The 24,953-nt window shown below is 35.2% G+C and overlaps 1 protein-coding gene across 1 annotated transcript; it reads right to left on the bottom strand.

Annotated features, from left to right (window-relative positions):
• Positions 1–1,499: 1,499 nt before the first annotated feature.
• Odd (odd skipped) lies at positions 1,500–5,349 on the bottom strand. Its single transcript, XM_078176889.1, has 2 exons — positions 4,732–5,349; positions 1,500–3,408 (listed from the first exon to the last, which is right to left on the bottom strand). The coding sequence occupies exons 1-2, from the start codon at positions 5,208–5,210 to the stop codon at positions 3,066–3,068; spliced, it is 822 nt and encodes a 273-aa protein (XP_078033015.1). The 5' UTR covers positions 5,211–5,349; the 3' UTR covers positions 1,500–3,065.
• Positions 5,350–24,953: the final 19,604 nt, after the last annotated feature.

Here is a 24,953-nt window from a genome sequence, read left to right as displayed (position 1 = left end):
GAGAATCTGCAACTACTTGCGATCGCGCGAGGGTTAAATCTAATTCATGATTGAACTTTGCCGAAAGAAACGAACCTTACAAAAGATTCGCAGCTGTCGAACGAAGATCCATCAGAATGTACAGTCCAAAAGTTTCCAGAACAAGCCTGACGGCATGCGAGCATATTTACAACAGCATCGACGTAAATGGTATTGCGTGGAATTAGTAAGAACCGACGGCCGGTTGAAGACGCGACAACGTCTCCACGAGTATGGAAGCCACGCATATGTACAAGGGACGTGGGTGGTCCGCGTAGGACCTTTCCTGGACTTCGAGAGCAGAGACGACGAGAAAGATCTTTGGGACTATTTACAGGACACACCGGCGAGAGACGCGGGGCTCAAGGGAGAGGCAGAGAGGGTCGGAGCTAACTACCAGAAGGTGTCCCTGGGCCCAACCGGCTTATCTGATCAGGAATTCCTAATTTCTCGGGAAAATACGGGTGGTTTAAGAAGGAAGAGGGAGAGAGAAGCGAGGAAGGTGTATACGGGCAGGAAACTCGATTTACGTCTCGATAAACGAAAACACCTTGCGGCTTCCTGGGCACAGATCTTTGTCTGGTGCCGGAGTGACCAATTATTTTGACGCCTCCGGAGATAGAGCGACGCCTCGTTATTCACCAGACAGGGCACACGAATGTCGCCCGGTCCTACCAGGCCGTTCCTCGGCTTCTATTTTCACGGCTTATCGTCCGAAATCCTTCTCAACCCTCTGCTACCCCGAACGGTCCTCCGCTTCCCAACGAATACACACGGCCAGACGCTAATTCCATGCAATCGACTGCGATCTCGTCGTTTAACCAACGCTCGACAGACTCGGTAAAGAATCCCAGTGACTGATACTGGCTGCTTCTCATGAAATTGCACGAGCGTTCGACAGACCTTGGCATAACCATGAACTCAATCGTATTTCATTCGTGCCTGTTTTACACTTCAACTATCAAAGCAATACAAATTATAGAAACAATTACGTTTGTGTATTTTATATAGAATATTCCTATTTCATATTTTAACTTAAGAGCAACTTACTATTTAAGAAAAGGAAAGTATTATTAAGTAAATACGATGAAGTTTCCGTTAAGGGTGTGTCAAGGTTGTTAATGTCAGTTGCTTAGTATCGAATACAGAATTATCTGACTACAAAAGTAAGTCAAATAATTGTGTCACATTTTTGTGAAAACAATATATTGCAACATGATTAAGAACCCGCAAGCATTTATATGAATAAAGCTGATCCCTTAACACTTCCGTCTCATCCATGCGGCAATACTATTTTCTCCGATTTGAAAATAGAATTTTTATACTAACTCTGTCGAGAGAGTAATCGATCGAACAGGATACTTTAATTGTTTCTAGTTCGTCAGATCGTTATTGTGCGAGACAAAGCGTCGAAGCCAAAATCGGGCATGAACGAAATACGTTTAGATTGATTGGTAAATATATCCAACACTTGGTTACTGTTACTTTTTCAACGTTTTAACGAATTTATTTGTAAACAGTCAAACAATTATCAACAGGCGTCGTCGAGCTACGAATTTACTCAAGCGTTTCATTCTACTAACACAGTAGCAAATGAAACGATTTCGACGCATTTCACCGAGTCTGTCGAACAGTCGTTAACCAGCCGACGTAATTTACGAGAGGGTTAAAAGATCGAAATTCACAGTCGTCCCAATACGTTGATCGGATTATTTTAGAACTGGTCGAACGCTGCTCTGTTTTAAACGCGTCGAGCTCTTCGAGATCGCGCGAAGTCTTGAGCGATTACGATGAAGCTTACAGTTAAATACTGCTATGTACATTGTTTCGGTGATATAACGCGACAGGGTTCTAACGAAATAACTTAAGCAAAACGATATTTACAGTTTGAACTATAGTACAGCCTGAATCTACGCGTCACGTGTCTATTTGGTGCGATCGGCGCTTCCAGAGAACACGTTTGCTGTTCCGCAAAGTTTTCCCTTTGTTGGCGACGATTTCTTGAAACGTTTTCATTCAGCAATGTACATCGAATAGTCAGCAGACGATACTCTGTTACATTCTTTTAACGAGGCAAATCTAATTAGTAAACGGCGTGTCTTTATGCGTTCGTAACGAAAATCAATTGATCGAGCAGAAGGTAATGAGAATCTCTAAAGAATTTTACTGTTTCAAAGTTATTTCAGTTATTGAGAATTAAACTAAATGTCTGCGTAGCATCTGCAGCTTGCAAATTTTATGTTGCACAAACATTCGCAATGCAGATTGTCACTTCTGATGCAAGCTATTTGATCGATATCCGAATTAGAAACAAATTTTCTTCGTCAACCATAAGAGACCCGATTCGTTTGTAAAGAGTTAAAATCAAGAAAAGCGCATACGCACTGATCCTGTTTTTTTTTTCTCAAGTAATAAGTCGCTAATAACTAAACTGGGGATTCCTGCGTAAAATAAAAATCCTCGAAGTCAATTGTGAGAAACCCAAATTAGTTAATGTTGTCTTTTCACTTTCAGAAAGTTGTGCCAAGATGATGACGATATCTTGAAACATCTTCCAATGTCCTTAACATTTAAGATTTTGTAACATTCACTTTTGTCAAAAGTGTACATTATCCGTTGCCTACTGATATATTTATATACCGTTCTCTGAAAACTAAGCCCTAAATTTGTACAACCTCTATCAACGTAATATTAAAACTCTTAGTCCAACGTCTCACCGCATTACGTTTTACCGTTAGTTGATACTACTTCAGGTAAAGATACGCCGTAGTTAGTTCTCGCGCGACGAAAGAAGCAGAACACGATCACAAAGGTGCTTTCTTGTTTCGTAACGATTAAAGCTCATCCGAGTAAGTACTTTGAGCGAAAATGATTTGAACAGCAAACCTGTTTGTTTGTTTTTTTTTAAACCTGCTAGTTCCTCATCGTTCGTATGAAATTGTAGAAAGCAATTTCCAAATTCGTCAAACAATTCGGGGATGATATACGAATGCAGCACCACAGCAGATTCGACGATGCTTATGATCGATTAGAAGTGATCCCTCTCCTTAACGTCTCATTATGTCTTCTATACTGAAACCGAGCTTCGGGGTGGTGGTGTGAGTCCTCTGGAGCATCCCGCTCACCCTCTCTGCCATGTGCGCGCCGGCCGTGGTGGCGGCGATCTCGGCGATCACCGGCGACTCGATCCTTAGATCTTGCGGCATGTCCGAGTGCGTGAGCAGATGCGTCTTCAGGTTGCTTCTTTGGTTGAAGCTCCTGGAGCAGACCGGGCACTTGTGCGGCGACTCCTCCATGTGCAGGATCTTGTGCACCGCCAATGTCCGGCTCTGGCAGAAACCCTTCCCGCACTCGCCGCACTTGAACGGCTTCTCTTTACTGTGGATGTATCTGCAAAACAAAAAATCCTGGTCAATGGTTTCGCACGCATCGTGGCTACTTGCTATTTTACTGCGGATTGTATGCGTTCCTCACGAAACTGTCTCTCTGCCTGCAATTGGAAAGAGAGAGATACGCTGCATTCGATTTCGCGCACGCTCCGATTCCACGCATCCAACTCGTGGAGGGTTAAAGCAGGGCCCGAAACTGAATTGCTCCCGTTTCTACGTACTCGATGATTTTCGAGACTCGTGTATCGTTATTTTACATGGTCACGTAGTGACACAACAGCTTTAAGCAAGGATCGTGCGTGGAATCGTCGAATGAAACTGCGCTGCATTTTCAGCGAGAAGACGTTGCCACTAAAAACATATATTTGTCTGTTATTACATTGCAATAATAACGTTGCAAAGTAAAGGAACCAAAAATGGTTAAACAATGACAATGTTACTTAACGATTCTCACGACTTGTTCCTGCACACGAAGAAAGAAAAATAGTTTGCAACAGCAAGTACAAAGTTTTTATTTCTTATCGAAATTACGATAACAATTTTACTGTACTATTACTGGCATTTAACGGTGATAAGTACAATGTCGCCGCACGGAGGCAACGTAATTAAAATGTTGTATTTTACTCGGCTCTTTAAACCGCAGAACATTTGAAATTTAGTTCACGTGTGAAACGGTATACGATGGACCTTTAAAATTGTAATATTTTTGGCGACACTCGAAGCCCGAGTTAACGAAAAATTTTAAACAGCATTACGAAACAGCTGTGCTCTTTCCACTTAGCATAGCATGTATAGAAAATTGAATTCTGTGACTTCTGCAACAGAGTCACACTGCTGGCAGTTTTCCGAACATAAACAAGCTTTATTAATAATACTATTTTAATATTACTTAATAGCGCCACTCGAATACAAAGAGCTAAAAATAGATTTGAATCACTGCGACACGAATTTTCTTAAAATATTGTTGAACCGGTTAATCTTTTCGCAAGCAATCAGACTGTTACATAAATATTGAATTCCAAGTACGATCGTCTAATTAAGAAAGGCTAGAATTTATATGTCTACGAATCACACGGAAGATAGCTCTCTCGCACGCTCCTCAGAGGTGTACAAAATGTACACACCGAATGATGCGTTACACTTGATGATTTATGACGTCGCGACTGAAGGAGCTACCTTCTACGGACACAAACGAGAAGTAATTAATCGGTCTGCGGAATTTAGAGACAGCATGCGCGTTTTCACTAGGAACGTGCGAAATACTGCGACAATCGCGAATTGATCGAGCAGCTCCCCGATTCACGATCTGAATACTCGAACTCACCGATGATCGCGTAGATGGTCCTGCCTCCGAAAGGCTTTTCCGCAAATGTCGCAGGAGTAGGGCCTTTCGTCGGTGTGTGTCCTTTCGTGTATGAGAAGATTGTAACTTTTCGTGAACTGTCTGTTGCAGAATTTGCAGATGAACTGTTTCTTGGGTCTCTGACCGGGCAACCTTCTCGTGAGAAAGGAGGCCGGTGGCGTTACCGGAAGTCCGGGATGGAGACCCTGGTGTCCTTGATGGTGATAAGGATGCGTGGCGGCGGTGGTTTGCGAGCAACAACCATTTACCGCCAGCAACGCGGCTCCGCGGAGCCAATTGCCGATGAAGGTGGAGGCTTGGTAGCCGACGTTCTGACCAGTGCTCAGATGTTGAGAAGACCTGATCCATCTGGGCGACGTGATCGGCGGCTGTTGTTGCATCGATCTGTCGAGCGTGGGCGGCGTGTGCGGCGGTGTCAGCGGTTCCATTTTCGTCGCCATGCTATGACGTGTCGTGGACCACCAATGTCTACACTCGCCGGACTCAATGTCACTGATCGTAGGAACGATAACAGAACAAATCCCGCGTGATTCACTGGAGACGTGTGCGTATCGGCCGCGGGGATCGTGGCTAGTGAGGATCGTCGTCGTTCACAGATTTGTTTACAAAGTTCGTGTATCCCAGCTGGATGACAACGCGGGGACACGGTGTCGTTGGTTCGCGAATACTTCCGAGGAGAACACCGAAGTCGAAAAAAGAAGAAGAAGACGTTACCTCGAGAGTCGGCGCAGTACTAAATGCCAACAGGCAGTCGTCGGAGGTTCCAGGGTCGCCGCTTACCTGGCGCCAAGGGGACACGGTGGCTCCTCCTACCGTGTCCTGAACGCTGGATACGCCGGTTGGTGGCTCGACTTCTACAGGGGCGGAGCTTCCGGGTCAGGGTGACCCCTCCGGGCGTCGCGACGCTCATCCACCGGCGAACGTCCCCTGCACACCCGAACGCTTCTAAGCTTCCACCGCCTAGGAGAGGATTCCGCTTACCGGTTTGCGCTGCCGGGGATGTCTGAAATGCCATTTCGCGGCTAACGAGCCCCCCGCGTCTACGATCTCGGAAGGGGACAAACCCAAGGGGAAGGGTTGCCAAAAAGAAATTCCACGATAATCGGCGGCTACGCCCGTCCCACGACGTCGGCGCAATTATGACAGTCGGATAATAATCGTGCCGATTATTATAGAAGCAGCCTGAGTCGTATTTTAATCGTTTCGAAGTACTTAATGATGGATTTACGGAGCGCCGCTTTGTATTAATTAATAAAACTAACTATAGGATATTTAGTCTCATTTTTAGCGAGTGTTACTTTAATACTTACTTATTACCGTAAGTAATATATATATTCAATAAATAACTCGTAAATCTATCTTCGCGATCTAAAAGTTCATTTCGTAAACGTAGCGTTAAACCTTTGAGTTTGGTCGTATTGACGAATACTTCTTCATGATTGCAAAAGTTTAGTGAAACTCATATGCTTTTATCTGTATCACCGTTGCGGACGTTACAAAAACTAATACTTTCTGCTTTCTGTTACCGATTCTTTAGACTTTTTTTTTACCACGGAAAGCAATACTTCTCGATTTTTAACGAATATTTCCGTATGTCGCGAAGAAGAGTAGCATGTATCAATTTCTAATCGCGAATATTAAACTTTTTGCGCCTTGTTGCGAAAAATAGAGTGTTACACACCATGCTGCAAAGAATACTGCATTGAATGAATTAATAAAAGTATTTTATTAAATGAATGCGATTATAACCGGATAAGAAACATATTCTTTATTGAATAATATTTTCATGAAATGCTATGTGTTCTCTTGAGATAATATCTTTAGGTACCATTAATGACAAATCATTTTTGTTTGAATTTTAATATCATTTCGCGAAGTGTATGTTACAATCTCATGCTTGTGAAATAAATCAAAAATTTCACTAAGACGTAATTTTTCGTATAAAACTATATTTAACGCTCATTGATTTTGCATCTAGAAGTATACTAGTTTCTCGAATCGAAGCTATTCTAAGAATGAATCAATTCAGTTTTGCGAATGGTGAATGAAAGAAACTGAAACGTGTCTTTGTAGAAAAAATTGGAACATGTTATTTTTCATCACAAACAATGGAATATGTTAGTTTTTATAGTAATTACGAAATATAGCAGTCATCGATGAAACGGATGAAACATGCTTCTTTTCGTAGTAAACTGAAACATATTGTTAATCTTCATAAGAAAAATCAAGTGCTCAATATTTTTTATAAGGTTGAACTTATCTGAACCACTGTCTGATGACATAATAGAAAAATATGTCGACAGTATTATAATCTTATTTTTTCTGTCGTAACGCTACTATCAAAGTCGGCATAAAATTTTAGCAAATAATAATGAAAATGACAATTTCAGTTCGTTCACGGTAACTTGATAAAATATCATACATAATAATGGAATATAGTTGATACGACTATATTACACGGTAAAGTGCTCCAGTTTAATTTTTAGCAGCATATTCGGTTTACAGGAACTTAAATCGTCATTTGTGACACGATATTCTCAAATAAAACGTTTATATTCTTTTTAATATAATTTTGAATTTATCTTGTTTAGGAACATCTCGCGGATGAAAGTCACTCTCGTAAAAAATCATTTCTAAATTGCAGAATTTCGTATGTATGTAATCCTGATTTTTTCGCATTGTTTTGTAAAATCTGTAATGAAGTGATATTTTACACCAAGCAAAATATACTTTCTTGCAGAAGGGAGATAATATAATTATAAAACATGAAATGTGCTGCCTATTCATTCGGATTTTATGCATTTATGGCAAAAATGAGTGGCTGAAATATAAATCTCTGAAGACCTGAAAAGAATTGAATCATTTTATTAAGCTATCTTCAACGTAATAAAATTATTAAAGGAACCAAAATATTTTTATTTATTTTCCGTTTCTTGCGTTTCTTTTCTTCCGTTATCATTTGGTATAAAGATGCTCAGTTTATTCATCGTGTTATACTTTTAATTCTCGTGCAATGCCCGTGTCATCACAGTGCGAACTTAGTGTTTATTTATTAATTAATCCTTTTTAAGTAAAATTTTGAATATAAGCACTTTTCTAATGTATAATGTATATTTTCTAATTTATTATAGAGGGTTTATTGCTAAGAAGCCTCTTTAATGCCGGATCGTATTGTTCACGTGTTTATTAATTTATATGTTGTTACAACAAGAAGAAAGAACGCTGCTAAACTGTTCGAATTGTAGTTTTCAATTGCGATTGCGAAATCTATTAAGGAATTCAGAGCTGTCAATCTTTAAATATCACAGGCTTATCCAACAATTATATTATATAATTAAATGTTATGTTATATAATTATGTTACAATTAAATGTTACATCAAATATAACATTTAACAGTAATAATCCAGTACTTGGTTCCGCAACTTTCTCGATAAAATTCGGTATCAATTACAGTTCACTGTAATTTACAAAATATGTTAATTTATAAAATGATCTTAACAAAAGCATACATTTACTGCACTTTTGGGTTAAGAAATAATATATAATTTTTAACCGTTGGATGACGAGCGCCGGGTCCATTTGTGCTCATAGTTACGAACATTCCATTTAACTTCTAATTTTAAGGCGATCATATGTAATTATTAACTATTAATATTAAAGCTAATAGAAAGGTAAACTTTAGCCTTAACAAACAGGTTTTAATAATACACAAACTGTTATTAATATTGAAACTGACAAAAGAATTAACTTTGATCTCTACAAATAGATTTTAGTAATAGACAAATGAAAATTTCGTGAAAAATGAAAAGGTCCGACATTCAACAATTAATGAATTTAATTACAAGATAATGCGTTTCTGTAATGACTTAACTATAGCACTTATACTACTGCTTTTTATAATTTTTATATTAAACGCATAACTTAACTCACAATCGAATCTATGCATTTACATCAGTTTTCATCTCTTAAAAGACAATCATAAATACTGAAAAGTGTTGCAAAACCTTTCTTCGAAGAGCGATAGAACTTCAAACAGAAAAAATCATTTGTACACTTTCCATCTCGCTATTTCAATAAATTGTTATATACAATTTACATGTACTTGTAGAAATCAACTTGAAAATTTATATTCGCATAAAACTCCATAATCGTTTCTGTACCATCAAAGAAGAATTCCTTCAAAGAACAAAAATGCAGAATAATGTTTCCCTGTATTTTGAAGTCTTTAACGCCCTCGTCGAAATAACAATAAAGCATTTCATTGAAAAACAATTAAAATTCGCGGCGCGTGGGATAATATTTTAGATTGAAAGCCCGCGTTGATACTCGTTGGACAATATTGAACGTCAGCTAAAAATGGAAAATCCATTGATGAGCGTCGCGTATAGGTATAGTACGGTAACTTCTGTTCATATTGTTACATATAGCTGGTTAATCGTTGACAATGACATCTCCGTGCTTCTGCGTTCGTACATTATTTTATAAAAACCAGAAAATATGGTGCTTTCTTTTATTCGAGAAAATGTTTCTTGTAGTCAACATTAAACAAAAATTAATTCTTGTTAATAGACACATATTTTTGCAGTCTAATAATTGGCATCGTTTAAAATACACTTCAGCTTGTTTTCACAGAAGTATTTGAGTGTTTGCGGAACCGCAGTTCTACTAACAATAGATAATGTTCCTGTACCATGTAGCGCTCTTGTTAACAATCCATATCGTTTCTGAAAACATGATTCATTACCTTATAATAACCCTCATCAGTCGGATGTTTAATTCAAGACTGACTATGTCATTTAACAATTGCAGTATTGTAAATTAAATTCCACCATGTATATAAACTTGATATCCTTTCTCTTATATTTGTTTATGCAATTTAACTTTAAAAGACAAGACTTAAAACGACTTTATCATTAAGGAACAGATTAGAGTAGTTCATTCACACGCATATACTCCTTTTGTAACATTAAATTATATTTATGCACATCCCTTTAAAAGTATGTTGCTTTAGTATAAATTGTAATTGTTCATTCAGTTTAGATAATGTACTCTGTTTAGTGTTAAATTTTATGGCATTGTATTATCAGAAGTACACATTAAGCTAGAAGTGTTTATTACTTACGAAATTAGTTTATTAATATTTATTAAATTATTAAACAATATTAAATTAATTTAGTATATACTACAACATGCACACTTTAACAAACTATGTATTTGTTACGGTTTAACACAATTCATTTCTAAATCAATTAAAAAAATTATAACAATTTCCTATCGGTATCACGAATTTGTTTAATTTCGTATGAAAGTCCTAATACTTTTGTAGACTAGTGTATGGAATCGTCTATGAAGCCATTTAAATATTCCATTTCTAACAAATTCAATTCAGTAACCGCAAAAAAGTCGTAGAAAGTGTTGCCTTCAAATTCGTCGGCGGAAAGAAAAATGTATTCCGGAGCTGTCAAACCGTGATACCTCGATTAAAACAAAGCGCGAACGGTAGACATAACTTATGTCCGACAGACGTTAAGGAAGGCAATCATAAATCAATAAGGACACCGTGCAAAAAGAGGATCGATTAATCGACAGGTTTCAAGGTACCTCAACAGCGGCAGCGAACACGTTTCGTTAGCAACAGTATTAATTGGAATGTGCTGCAGCTTTTTCTCGTTTGTTCGACAGCCACGAGCCACCTTCTTTTTTTCGTGGCCCTTCAATATAATGCTGACCTTCCAGTCGAGATTGGCCTCCGTAATCTCATTATACGCTAACGATGTAGCTCAGCGTGATATTTTCGTGCCGGCCGCTACCGATCGGCATCGCGAGTAAACATCGCTTCGTTTTTTATCCATTTACTTCGACGTCGGATCGCGGATCTTTAAGTTAGTTCACATGGAACGTGCAGATTATTCAAATGCAAGAAAACGTGTAGACTAACAAAGGTATAAACTAACACAGTAATTTTTAGACAAATGAATAAATTGAAGGAATCTTGGATAACAAGCAACTTTACATTCATACATCTCAGTTTAAAATCGTGAAATTATTATATCTTTTTGCAAAGTGTGAATTAATAAGCTATGAACTTTGCCAAAATCGTTAAGGTGCTACATGGCTTTATGCAAAATATAAATGAATAAATTATGTCATCTTTTCATTCGAATCCTTCATCTTAATACGTTCAATTATTATATTTTGTTTTGCAGCGCATAAATAAGTAAATCACGAAGCATTTTAGAAGGAGCATTGCAAAAATTAATTTGCATCTGCCTTTGAATACAATTATTATTCGTCGAACCAAATTTAAAAATTTGTTCGTATGCCTGTAATTATTTAAAAATCTGTAAACTCTCTGTATAGTTATATTTCTATGATACACGTTTCTTGCAATCGTCTTGAAAAATATTCACTTCGACAATAATTATAATGTAAATATGATACGTAAATATTAGAATGAGCAACTAATAGCGTTCTGTATACATTACCAAAAGAAGGAATATTTTAATCGACAAAACAACTTACGCAAATAGACTTGCAACCACATTTAGATATCGCAAATTAAATACATCCAATGTTTCCAATAATCCTATAAAATTCTAACATGTATTAGCAACAAATAATATTTCTAATTCATTTTCAGCACAAAATCTATCTTGATCGACTGGAACAGATGTTTATCTTTCATTCTCGGTGTCATAAAATGCGCGTATGTTAAGAATTGAAAATTTTGATTTTTTAGTGCCAATTTTAATCGTCTAGTATAATCCAACCTTGTTTGTTGTAATCCGCCAACCAGTGTTGCTAGTGATCGCTTAGGAACGGGTAAACAAAATGAAAATCGTGAGTGGAGGGAAGAGCTCGGATTCGAGTCTTATCGCATCCATCGCATCAGAAGCATATTAGATCTACAACAATGGCTACCAAATGCGCGAACACAGGCAGAACAAAGTGGGAGACATGTCACGAGTGGGAGGTTTCGTGCGACTGATTGGTTGCCTTGTTGCTCGCATAAGCCACGACGTTTGCTTGCATTTTTAGCTACACTTTTTGCAACTACAGTTTTCGTTGCATAGTAAAGTAACTACAATTGTTACTGTTACTAAACATAGACCATTTTCATATAAAATTATAATGGAAGGCGCCGCGATGTGCCGATAACAATTAGAGATGTTTCAATGATTTCATCAAATCGCGTTCTTCGATGATCATTAGACCGTGGATTTTTATGCAAAATAAAAATAGTTTTCACCGGTTATGTATCAGGATAGCTACATAAGGTATTTATTTTATTTATAATAATTTTAATGAGTTAGTAATCTTAAATTCTTTAAAAGTTTATACTGTTTTCTATGAAAAATAATGGGATCACATTTAAATAACTTGAAAATATTGTATTACCGTCGACTCACTAGAATTATTAGTTAGGTTTCTGCAAGTTGCAATTTAATGAAAACAATTTTGATTTTGCAAAATGTGATGTACTAATTATATATAAATATATTTTCATCTGTTTAAAGTTCTTTTTATTCTTTTTATCATTATTACTAGTTCTTGTTTTAGAATTATAGAATTTTCTGAGGCAGTGAACTGTAAAAAAGATTGTTGATTATTTATTTAATTTTCTTTCTGAAGACATCGTAATATTCCTTTCAAATAATTTGCAAATGATGTCATCGAAGAATAAATATCGCTTTGATTAAAACAGCAATATTCGTAAAATTGAATTCTTGAACCATTTTTTACTTTGTATCTGTAATAATTTATTCTTACCTTATACTTTGCCTTTTCGTCGACAATAAACATTCGTAACAACTAGACCACAATGCATTCGCTAATCAATTTGCAGATTTCCACGGTCGTAACGCGAAAAATGAGAAATTCATATGGCACGCCTCATTAATAGCCGGAACAAATTAGCAAATATTATCTCGTTAAACAATACGCCCAATGTTTGCTAATTTTACGGCAGAATCATTTTTTTGCTACTCGACGCAACTCTTTGCGTGACTCCATTTGTATTTTTAAACAGAAACGGGGATTTCAAATTGATGTTTGCATAATTATTTTTACCTTTAGATAGTATCAAATTTGTAAGAAATTATTGTAATTATACGTATTCTGGAATGTTACACAAGATGGCAACACTCTTGCATTTATTATAATGGTTATATTAGTGCATATTATAATAAGTTCGACTTTCCGTCGATTTATTAACAAAGTACTTGTAAATGTATTATAATAATATAGTTATTTTGATTATTATTTCCTTATCTTTTGGTATTCATTCGAAAAATCTGAATAACCCATTTATCAAATCCATATTTTACAGATAAAATATCTATCTGATTATCTATGAAATAATATTACACTTTCTTCGGTATTAAACTTTATAAAACATTTATCGGAATTACACGATTGTTCAATATTTTAAAGTTCTATATTATGTTCTATAATATAAATTCAATATTTACTTTAATAAATGAATACGTTGCAATAAGTACAATAATAAATTATCAATAATTGAGCAATTAAATCTTATTTACACGTTTGTTTGTGACTTAATCGAGTAGACATTTTCACTGTGGATTTTATTACATTGTACCATTGTTTTGCTACTGAAAATATTAAGAAACAAATGATTCACGCTCTGTCGAAGAATGATCAATTTTAAACAATTTAATATATACAGGTAAAATCGTAGCACTGGGTGAAAACCTTATCTTTTCAGACAATTATAAATTATAGTACAACGAAAAACTTAGTCATGTATCTTACTCTCTCGCATTTAAACAATTTTCTTAAACAATCTTTCTTAAAAAATATACATACTAATACTACGTAATGTCGTAGATGTGACATCTCCGTATTTGCCAAATGAATCACTTGCTTTGAAACATTAATAAATATCTATAATAATAGTTCTAATACACAAGTTTCGAAATGATGAAAAATATTACTAAATACTACTGTTCCAATTGACTTCGAGAAAATCTGACATGTTATTGGAACCAATCGACGTGGCTTATTTATTAAGCCGTCCGGGAATATGTACAAACTGCTGGCATTTTTTTTTCTCGAATGTGAAATATTGTCCCAATAAGAAACGAAAACGGGCATCTACGAGCTTGTACGCGGTAAACACGCCGCTATCGATAAGAATACGTGGTAACGCGCTTATCGATTTATGACGGTGCAGACAGCGTGACACCGTCACACGAGCCCGTCGACATATTCGCGAGATTAGAACGAATCTTTTGATATTTACGGGCGAAGCCCGCGCGTCTAACAATTTCTTGGAGTCCGCCTACCTTTCCGCCAACCGTCGGCATCGCAAAGGAACGCGACTGTCAATATCACGAAAATTTTGTGAATCGCCCTGTCCCTTCCGCTGATTAATGCCCCGCCCTTTATCTTCGTAATGTACACACACGCGCGAGTCTGGGAATTGGTTCTATTTAAAATATCTCTCCTTTCGTGTACCGTCTATCAATCCTTTGCACTCGAAGCCATTTTAACTGTAAATCTAAAATAATTTTTTCTGGCTTGCAATGTTTTCATTTTATGCGACAAAGTGCATTTTATACGTAAGAAATTGATTCTCGTGATTCATATACGATTTCACTTTTAACAAGTTTTTCAAAACTAATCTTTGTTGCTATGAAAATTATTTTAGAAGGTGATATAAAATTGTTTAGCGGTGCCTAAGATTACCTCTCGAGTGTAAAGGGTTAAACTATTGTTCGGTGTAACCAAATGACATAGAAATAACTATAGCCCTTGCACTATAGTGACGAATCAGACTCGCGACGATAGTTTTAGGCATAATCTACTGAGTATAAATGATATTTGTTTCTTCTAAGTTGAAACAACATTTAATCGTTTTGTTATCAAAGTCTAGGAATTAAATTAAATGGAAACATATGTATAAAGAAATAAATATTGTTTTATAATATTGTGAAAATTATTAAAGACGAAGAAATATTAATCAATGTAGCTATAAAATACCTGAGACGGTAAAATATTATACTTATGATTGCAGTTTGATGGAAAACTAACTTGAAGGCAATATGTTGCAACAATTGCAGACTTTAGCTAAGAAGGTGATAAATGTAATAAAAAAGATTATTTTATGTTTATTGTAGCATCAGATATGTAGCATCAGAAGACTAAAAACGGAACAGTGACTCTTGATGGAAAAATTGCAATTGTTTAACAATCATTGCAACCAAAAGCGGAACGAGTTTATGTTGCAACTAATATAAGTAATTATTTTACGTAATTATTGCACGCATAGACTGGATTGTTTGATATGAAAAATTATAATACTCATTATTAAACCGAGGATTTCATGTGTTATAGCAAAATTGAGTAGTCATCCTTTAAAATAGTAGATTAAAGGAATTTTAAAATGTCGATCTATGATTTTTAATTTATTCAAATAATCAAAGAAGAAATTAAATTATTATTTAGTATCTAAATCTTAGAATTGATGCACACAGCTGTTATTTTGCATAAAATTCTACGGTCTACTGATTATATAATGTATAAATGTCACGAATAAACTACAAATTCTCATATAAATTGCATTTTCATTTTTAATTTTACTAAGATTAAGATAAGAAATGTTAATTTTCAGGGATTCGCATTATTTCTTTTATTTTCGAAATTTGCACTTCCAGCACAAAAATTGCAGTCTAATGACGTTAAACTTTAATACTAAATATTTATAACAGTGCTTAGGTTGTTAAATGTTATCATGTTATAAATCACACCTATTTATTTATTTATTTATTTATTACCAGACGTGTTATATAGCTATAATAAATTGTTACAAAACATTTTTGTAACATAAATCGTTAAAAGACATCGTTTAAGAAATTTACACATCATTTTGAAACCTTCGATATTAAATTTACACAAAAAGAAATAAATAATGCAAAATGGAAAATGTTAGATTCTCACCACGAAATAGTATAACTATGCATTTATGTGAAAATTGAGTACGACACGTTCAAAAATATATAAGAATGTGATCATATTCTATCTTAACAATTGAAACCATTAGAAAGCAAATTTCTATTTAACTTCTGTTCTCTTTAATTGGCGCAGAAGAGTTCGCATAAAAAGCCACGGTCTATCGACAACGTATATACACATTTTAGCAACATTCTTCTCTTTTAAAGATAATAATTGCTATTATTCCGAGGAACATTCGTCTTACACCGTTTCTCCCGGTCACCAAAGAATTATAATCCCATTGAATCTGCAATAAAGCGATTATTCTCATCATTCAGATTACACGTAAACTGTTCTTCCGCAGTTGGGAACGATTTTCCGCCACGCAATCACTGTGCATTATCCAAAGAGAAAGGGGAGGGAGAAAAGATGGACAAAGAATACTTCGGAACTTGCCTTGTATAATTCCGCAAAATGTTTAGCATACAAAGACAAATATAATGGTCGCCGAGATGAGGTTGCGACGAGATCACGAGCCTCAGGCGGGGATGGTTAATTCAGTTTCAGGCTCCATCAGCCAGACACATCCCCTTGCTTGCCTCCGCGCCCCCTTCCTGAGCCTTGTCATCCCTGAACGTCTTTGTACGCCCTCGTCATTACTCTTTCTCTCTCTCTCTCTCTCCCTTTCTCTCTCTCTCTTCCACCCTCCCCATTTCACTCTTTCTCTCCCTGTCTCTCTTTCTTGATCAAACTCGTGTCCTCGTCACACCACTTGCTCGTTATGTCTACTGGCAAAACATTAAACGGTCTGATTTCATGTTTAATTACATGTTTGTTTGAAATTGAAAATTGTCGGACAGTTTTTAATAATCTATATTGATATTAATATTTTTTGTGCTAGTTATATTGGAAAAATATAGTGGGAGAAATATCCCAGTTTTTGTATTATTATCTTATTTGATGCATTATTATTATTGTTTATATTATAATTTTATTTCATTCTATTACTATTATTCTAGATTATTTTATTATTCGAATGACTTTATACTGTGTTCAATTAGATGAATGTTATACAGATTATACATTATTTCTGCTTGCTTTGCATTGATATTTGTAAGTCATGTAAAGGTTTCGTAGTAATAATGGCTTTGTTGTAGGTAAAAAGACATAGAAGTAGAATATCCGACTAGATTAATTAATGTATTTATCGTGCAATTTTGTATAATATATTGTAGTAGTAATCATGAGTTTTACAACATATTATCTGTAATATATATGTGATAGTAACTATGACTTTTACAGCATATTATGTACTATATACTGTGGTTAGTAATTGTGACTTCTATAAAATGTTATCTATAATATATTCTAGTAGTAATTTTGACTTTTGCAGCAGATAAACCTAAATAATTCATCTTACACAATATGTTACTTAAAGTTACTTTCAATGTACATAATAACATATAATATATTATAATATATGTAATATCATTCTATATAGTGGTATAAGCTTCCTCCATACTCAGTTTCTTTGTTTCACAACGAGATATCAGCGATTCTTCCAATTTCTCCTGCTTCTTTCTCTTCTTCACTGGAAAGATACCATTAAGCAATGTTTCAATAATGATAAGCTGTTCACAGTAATCGCAATATTTACTCATATATAACGAAAAATGAACTTCTGATACTGCTAATTCTGACTGGTAACATGTTAGTCAGAAGCAAGGTATGATTAATCCGAAAAAAATGTCAGAAGGGACCTGCCAAACCCAAACTTACATAGCTACACCAATCCAACATCGTCACTTTGTAAACTTGATACATGAGCAGAATTCGCAACTTTCTGTCGTTTACAAGACTTTTTCAACTATTTAAAACGTACCATATGATTAACGAGGAGAAAATTGCATTTCTAATGCATTTTTATAATTTTTAGGGATTATTAACAAATTCTCTTTAAACGTTGTTTCAGTTCAGCTCTTCCACCATACCTCCGAAACTAAAAGATTTCTTTTTTTTTATCATTTTCACATCTTCAAATCAAACATCACACTTTTTATCAATTTCCACAATTCCATATTTCTTAAAAATTATTACATTCGGAGAAAGGCGGGATATCGATAAGATTCACTGTTTACGGGAAAGTGTATTTTATTATTTACTTTTAGATTATATAAATTATTATTTTTAGTTCATATAGACCATTATTTTTAGATCATAGAGGTTATTATTTTTAGTTTACATAGACTATTGATTTTTAGATTATACAGACTATTATTTTTAAATTATACAGATTATTTTTGTATAATACAAATTATTATCTTTATAATTGTAAAGTGTGGAGTCGGCCATTTGACCGTGTTAAGTTTAGCGGTAAGGAGAATGTTCGGCTATCATCAACTTGAATTAGAAGCAAGTAAATTCGTAGACAGCGTGACTCCGCAGCGCGCACGTCCCACGTCCATTGGGATCCTCCTCCACTTCGCAGCTCCTCTCGAAGCCGTGGAACACTTGAGAAATCTATAGTCGGGACACTCGGATATCTGCGCCAGGGGATGACAAGCTGTTTGTAATATAACTTCCCCAGTTGATTACCGTTCTCGCGGTAGGCTGAGAAGTTTATCTCAGACGATGTAAACGGGATGCTAGGCTGGGCCCCTCGTCGCTCTTCGATTTCGGGTGCAGGAACGTCACCCGATCACTGAGCTGAGTCTGGCGCTGTTTTTTCTAATAACCTCTTACGATCTATTCCAACGTTCCAAATAATCAAGAATCATTTAAATAAAATTGATTGAATCGCGTCGTTCCATTATTGTAACTAGTAAGGTTTTTGTTAAGACTTTTTATAGATACGATAACAATAATTTTCAGTTACAGTGAAACAGCGAAGAGAGAGGGTGGGCGAAGTTGCGTAAAAATATAATATACTGTAGATATCCTATTGATATCCAGTAAAAGATTATTGCAGGTAAATAATCGCAGAACAAAAATGTATAAAATCGTATAAAATAACATAGATGTGATACAATCTTTTGAAAATACCTCGAGAACTAATAATTTTTTGATATAATATCTTAACAATCTTTCACGTGGTATCGATACGTACAATCAAAGGTACGCATTTCCATTGAAAGAAATAATGCAATTTTTAATCACATGTTCATCGATGCACTTAAAATAAACATAAGGAGCTGCAGTTATAATACTTCTCAAACCATTTATCTTTCTGCTTAGGCATATTTTTGCAAATGACTTAATAACAGAGTTATTAATTGAAACGGATAGAGCACCCTGTGTGTCTACAATTATAATGATAAGGTTGATCAATTTAACCCTTTGACTACTGTCGGCGCCTATTAGCGTCCGAAACATGTTGGCTTCCCGGTACTGTAGGCGCCAATAGGCGTCAAGATCAAATTTTGCCCCCATTTATTATTAAATTTGATTAATTATATATTGTGTAATATTTATGTTATGCATTGTAAAAAAAAGCTTAAAATTATTGTTCGCTACAAGTAATATTGGTTTGATGTAATAGAATTCAATATTTTGAATATTTCAATATACTTCCTCAGAAATGCATGTCTAACGAAAAAACTACGGCCGTGCCAAAGGGTTAATAATCTTATATCATAGTTAATCGATCTTTAAGTAATTATATATTTGTATAGTGTATTGAAGATTTATGTAACGAGCGTAGATAAAAAAGATAGCTTCTTGGTCAAAACTGTCGAATGCGATATACTCGAAATTCAGATTTGTTTTGTTTCGTCTGCTCCATGATTAACACGGTAAAACAACGCCGTCTGTGCACATTTTTCAAGTGGCGCCAAGGCATTGGAACCCGAAACAAGCAAGCATTTCAAATTTCTTCCGTCGGGAGTCCCCGATGCAGATGCCCCCGTCACAGGAATCGAATTACAGTAGAAAACTCGGAAAAAAAGGGTCTCGTATACCACACCGCACCGTCCCGAACGCTGTCTGTTTCCCTGCAGATTTCTTTCTAGTGGCAGCGATCCTTTTTTTCTAGTCGCACTAATTAAACGGAGATTGTCTCGTAATTTATCTGGACCACACGTGGGCTCCACTTTGTAAAGGACATCGAGAAGTTTGTCGTGCGTTCGAGCAAACGAATTGCTGGTCCATTAATTCACAAGCCTTCCTAACTAACTGTTGAGGACGTCGTGTTTAATAATTTTCTGCAAGTGCACTACACAAAAATGAGCAGAGCTAAAATAAACAGTCTTTAAATTGTTTTAGGTATATTTTTAAATGAGAGATCGTATATAATATTTATAAGATTGAAAAATTTTCTTTCATTTAATTTAACTATTATTGGAATTTATTTGAACATTGTCGATGTCAAGGAATTATTTGATGTAATTAATTTGAGTACATGATATTTATAATTTTGTATAATTACGGTATGCGAATTTTAGACATTTATGATAAAAATTGGAAGACGAAAGATAAAGTGATAAAAACGGTAAATGAATATGAAGATATTGTTACTTTATTCGTTACCGAATTAATTTATTAAGGAAAGAAAGCAATTTTTATATCACTTCCCTCCATTGCAATCAAAATGGATATTTACTATTTTTTTATTTCTTATATTTATAATTATAGTACTATAATCATCGTACATTTTTAGAAAATAATTATTTATGATAATATGATACATTTTGGTTTACCGTGAGCAATTAAACTAATTAAATCTCATGCGTTTGTTTCCGCAATATTATATCATTTACATCTGATCAAAAAGTCACTTAAAAATAAAAGAATTTTCTTTTATAAAGAGGTATATATAAAGAGGCGAAATAGAAATTGAATAATTGCATTCTGAAATGGATCATTGTGCACGGTACTAATCCGCTACCATTCACTACCTAATCATTGTTTCATTGCGACCCGTCCGTCGTCATTAAATCACACTTCTCATCCGTCGATCAGCTCATTAGGTTCAATAGTCCCGGAATAATCGACGGATCATTTCGGCCGGTGGCTAATTAACGCCTTTACCTGTCGTAAATTCCGGTGGAATCGGTACATAGAACGTGCCGTGAACGGATTGGCACCGTTTCATGCAAGCAGGGGGGGGGGGGGGGGGGGGTCCCCCGTCAGCGAGAAGTGTCGAAAGAGATGTTTGCCCGTAAAATATTGGATATTGTCTTAGCAGCGGAGTTTCCATGAAAATCAACGCGTCTCGCCGTGCAAAATCAAATTTGTCTAGGCCGCTCCGGAAATCCTGAAGTCATTTTCCTCCCCCCGTTCGCTCTCCTTTCGCCTCTCCGTTTTCTTCCGCCGCGGATTCGTTTTCTCCTTCATCTCCGTTTCTTCCCACTTTATTCTCGATTCCTCTCTGTTCTCCGTATTTCTTCTATCTCTTTCTATGTTCTTTCGGTTTTGCTACAACTATATGGAATTTTATTCTATTTTTATTCTGCTTTCGGGCTACTTTTATTGCATTTTTATGGTATAGTGACTACCTTTTTTCGGTTCTCATTCATCTCTATTCCTTTCTGTTTCTCTTTGTTTCTTTTCATTTTTATTCCTACTTTTCTTAATTCCTTCTATATTTTGTCTATTTGTTTGCGTTCCTCTTTCTTCTTCTTTATTTTTGCTATTTTATTTTAATTTCTCGATTTCTTTTTATTTCTTCCTCTACATCTTTCTCATGTATCTTAAAGCATCTAAAGCGCCTTTACAAAATAGCAACACGAATTTATATTGTATTTATATTTAATGACATTTCAACGTTACTAGACATTATATAAAATATGAAACATCTACCAAAGTATTAACTGTTTTAACGCTATGCTCTACTACTCTGTTATTTAACATTAAAACAGAGAAGAAGACACGCTTCTATAAAAATAAATGTTCCACACTTTTAACTTGATGAATAATGAAAAAATGTTATAAATTGCCATCTGCAATTAGCTTCTATATAGAATGAGAACATTTGTACACCTTTTATAATGTAAGAACCTTTTTAACATATTATTAAGCATAAAAAATTAAAAGTTAAGACTTCAGTTATTATTAAGTATTCCCTCTCTCTCTCTCTCTCTCTCTCTCTCTCTCTCCCTCTCAGTTTCCCTCCCTTTCTATATACTGTATTTCTCTCGATCCCACCCCTTTTCATTTTTTTTTCTCTGTCTTCCACTCCTCGTTCCGCACCCCCTCTTATAGCCCCCTCCTCAAAGCCCCCCACCCCCCTCAAAGGACCCCTCGTTGTTGTTTTTTTTTTTTGAACAGTTGACTTTTAAGAGACCAAGCGGAAGCGGGTGCGGCACGAGCCGATGTAACAGCCCTCGGCATCCAGAGAGATCACAATGCCGAACATTTTACGAGTTTATTACCGAACGAGTAAGAAGGTAGAGACGGCACAATGGTCGTTTTTTTACGTCCCGAGGAAAGTGAGTCTTTGGGTCACCAGATTAAATTTCGGATTTTACTTTCGACTAGCCCCCGTAGCCACCCTAAGTAAAAGCTGCCGATGAAATACCTTCTACGATCGAGCGTAGTTTCATCGACTTAAGAGCGACTATCGATGCATTAAAAGGTGTCGGATCGGGGATAAAATAGACCTGCGCTATAAGTCACGGGGGCAAAGGAAATTGTACTTTCGCTAAATAGGGAAGGATTCGTAATAAGTGAAATAAAGGGACAGAGGAATGAACAAAATGAATGGAAACTAGATAAATGTCTGATAACAGAAGGTACTTATTTATGACTCGATGTAATGATATAAATTACGACTGTAAGGTATTAAAATTCTTGTTTCGATATCGGTAGCAATGTAAGAGTTACTTCGAGTCTATAGTTATTCGCGGCATTGTATTTTGTTTTAGATATACGGGATCAAAAATGATAAAAAAAAGGTGAACGAAAAACAGTGAAAACGTTGAGTTTGAAGTAGGCAGCAGCTTGTCTGCGTTGTCGGCACTCGTGCTGGCAATAAGTTCGCTTGGAAAAAGGAGCCGATATTAAAATCCCTTGGTCGCAACGGCAGTCTGGTTGGGTAGCTGTTTACCCCTACTACGACGTCGTAAAAATAATAAACATAAATACATAAACCATTGTCCGTGGATTATGGAGTAAAAACCCGTCTTACCTAGCTGCCTACCAGAGGCATCTACGCGCGGGACGACCTTACCGCTGAAAATATTCCTAACCGTACAGTTTCAGCTTTCGCGTGTTATTGTACTAGCTGCAGGAAATAAAAGTTGCCTCACGAAAATGCCTTTTTCGTGAAGGATGAGCCCTTCGAGCAGGATTGTCTGTCGCCCTGCTTACAGACACCTCGTGAACAAACTTTACCTCGCCGCAAGTTTTCGGAGAGGAATAAGCAAAGAACAAAGTCTACATTAAAAACTATTGCCGTTTTATACAATTCTATTTCGCTCTCAAATGCTAGTTTTATTGTATTTACATTGTACGCTGACTCATTGTTCTAAAAACCTTTATCTCACACCAATTAAAGTTTCCATGTATTGGTATCCTATTCTCGTTTTATTATGGTTTCATAAAATTTTATGATATTTTTATTGTAATTAAGGGTAAATGAGTTCAAGTTTCGCTATGGCTTCACGCTTGATATGACTCACCTATTCATGCATATTTATGACAAGAATTTTAAAAGCTTCATACGCGTGATTAGAAAATGATCTACAAGAATTAGAAGAATAAAAATACGCAGATTATTTGTTAGAATTTTAGGTATTAACCCTTTGCGGTCGAATGGCGACTCTCAGGCGCCCCTAAAAATTATCATGCAACGTTTTAAAATAATCTTCATCACATTTATCAATATTTAAATATTTGTTAAGATCTATTATCTGTTACATAAGTTGTAAAATTCTATTTTAAGATGTATAAAATGCTCCATGTTATATAAAATGGAAACACTGTAAGTCTGAAGAAATATTTTGGATTTCCAGTTAAAATGGCTCCGACTGCAAAGGGTTAAAACATAAGATCATAGTATTATAGCGTATATTCATACGATGCGATACTGTCATTTTCTGTTGTTTCGAGAAAATTAAAGGTTAGCATAATAGTCAATTAAAAAATATAGACTAATTATGTGAAATCTGACGACGTTTTTAATAATTCATTAATGTGTAATTTGATGATATATTTCTTCTAGGCGAATTTAAGTAAAGTAATATACAGGTGTCAATATGAAGCATCGTCAACGGGTTATTAAAATAAAAGTTATTTGCAAAAGACATTGACCAATGAGTGAGCGAACTAGGCTGGTGTCAACGAAAACTGACAAAGTTGAATTTCATCCATTTACTCAGCCGCCTTGGTCAGCTGTACTCGCCTAAATATTTATGACGTACGCCATTTTCATAACTGGTCAATTGTAAAAATCATTTAATTTTAATTATGAAAAATTAAACATGGCTTGAAATATGTGTCGTCTTAATCTAATTTTGTTCATAAATAATAACAAGAAATAAGAAATAAGAAAAAATACTGTCACATAAAGAACATAAATAATAACAATAGATAAGTATAATTTATGTTCAAAATAAAAAGTACTAATATTAACTATTTATAAATAGAAAATTTAAACTACATTAATCACAAATGATCTGATATCTCATTCTTAAAAAAAAATGGACTTACATAATTTTCGAAATGAATGGCCTTATGCGGATATAATTTAAATGATACTTTGTTATCCGAGTTAACGAAAGCACGAGGTAACGAAGGAAACAAAGTTTCGATTAATCATTGTCAGAATTATTTCATTTTGTTCTAATGAGTGCAGTGATAGCTGCTATAACACAATAACGTCCACAATTTCATATTAACCCTTGGATAGATCGGGGTCACTCTATAATTGCGATCATCAACTATTGCGTAATACTAATTGCCTCTATGAAATCAATAAATTCAGTTCAGCGAAACAGTGCGCGATTATTTCAAAATTTCCCAGTTATAAAGTTATTAACAGTTTATAAAGTTTTGTTTATATACAATAACATTTCGTCCTCGCAACAAGAATTAATCATAAATTAGTTCACTTTCAGATAGGAATTCCAATAATTTCTTTTACTAAAGAAATACTTTCTTGACTAAATTTGAATTTGTTACATGCTAGTTTCCTTAAAAATGCTTTGCAATTCAAATATTAAAAAGTAATCAACAAACGTTTCAAAATTAAAATATACACATGTAAAATACTCTTTTACCACCCCTCATC

Source organism: Augochlora pura, chromosome 3 (genome assembly GCF_028453695.1).
Source record: "Augochlora pura isolate Apur16 chromosome 3, APUR_v2.2.1, whole genome shotgun sequence".
In the NCBI taxonomy this organism is placed as follows: Eukaryota; Metazoa; Arthropoda; class Insecta; order Hymenoptera; family Halictidae; genus Augochlora; species Augochlora pura.
This window is presented reverse-complemented; position numbering and strand designations above follow the sequence as displayed.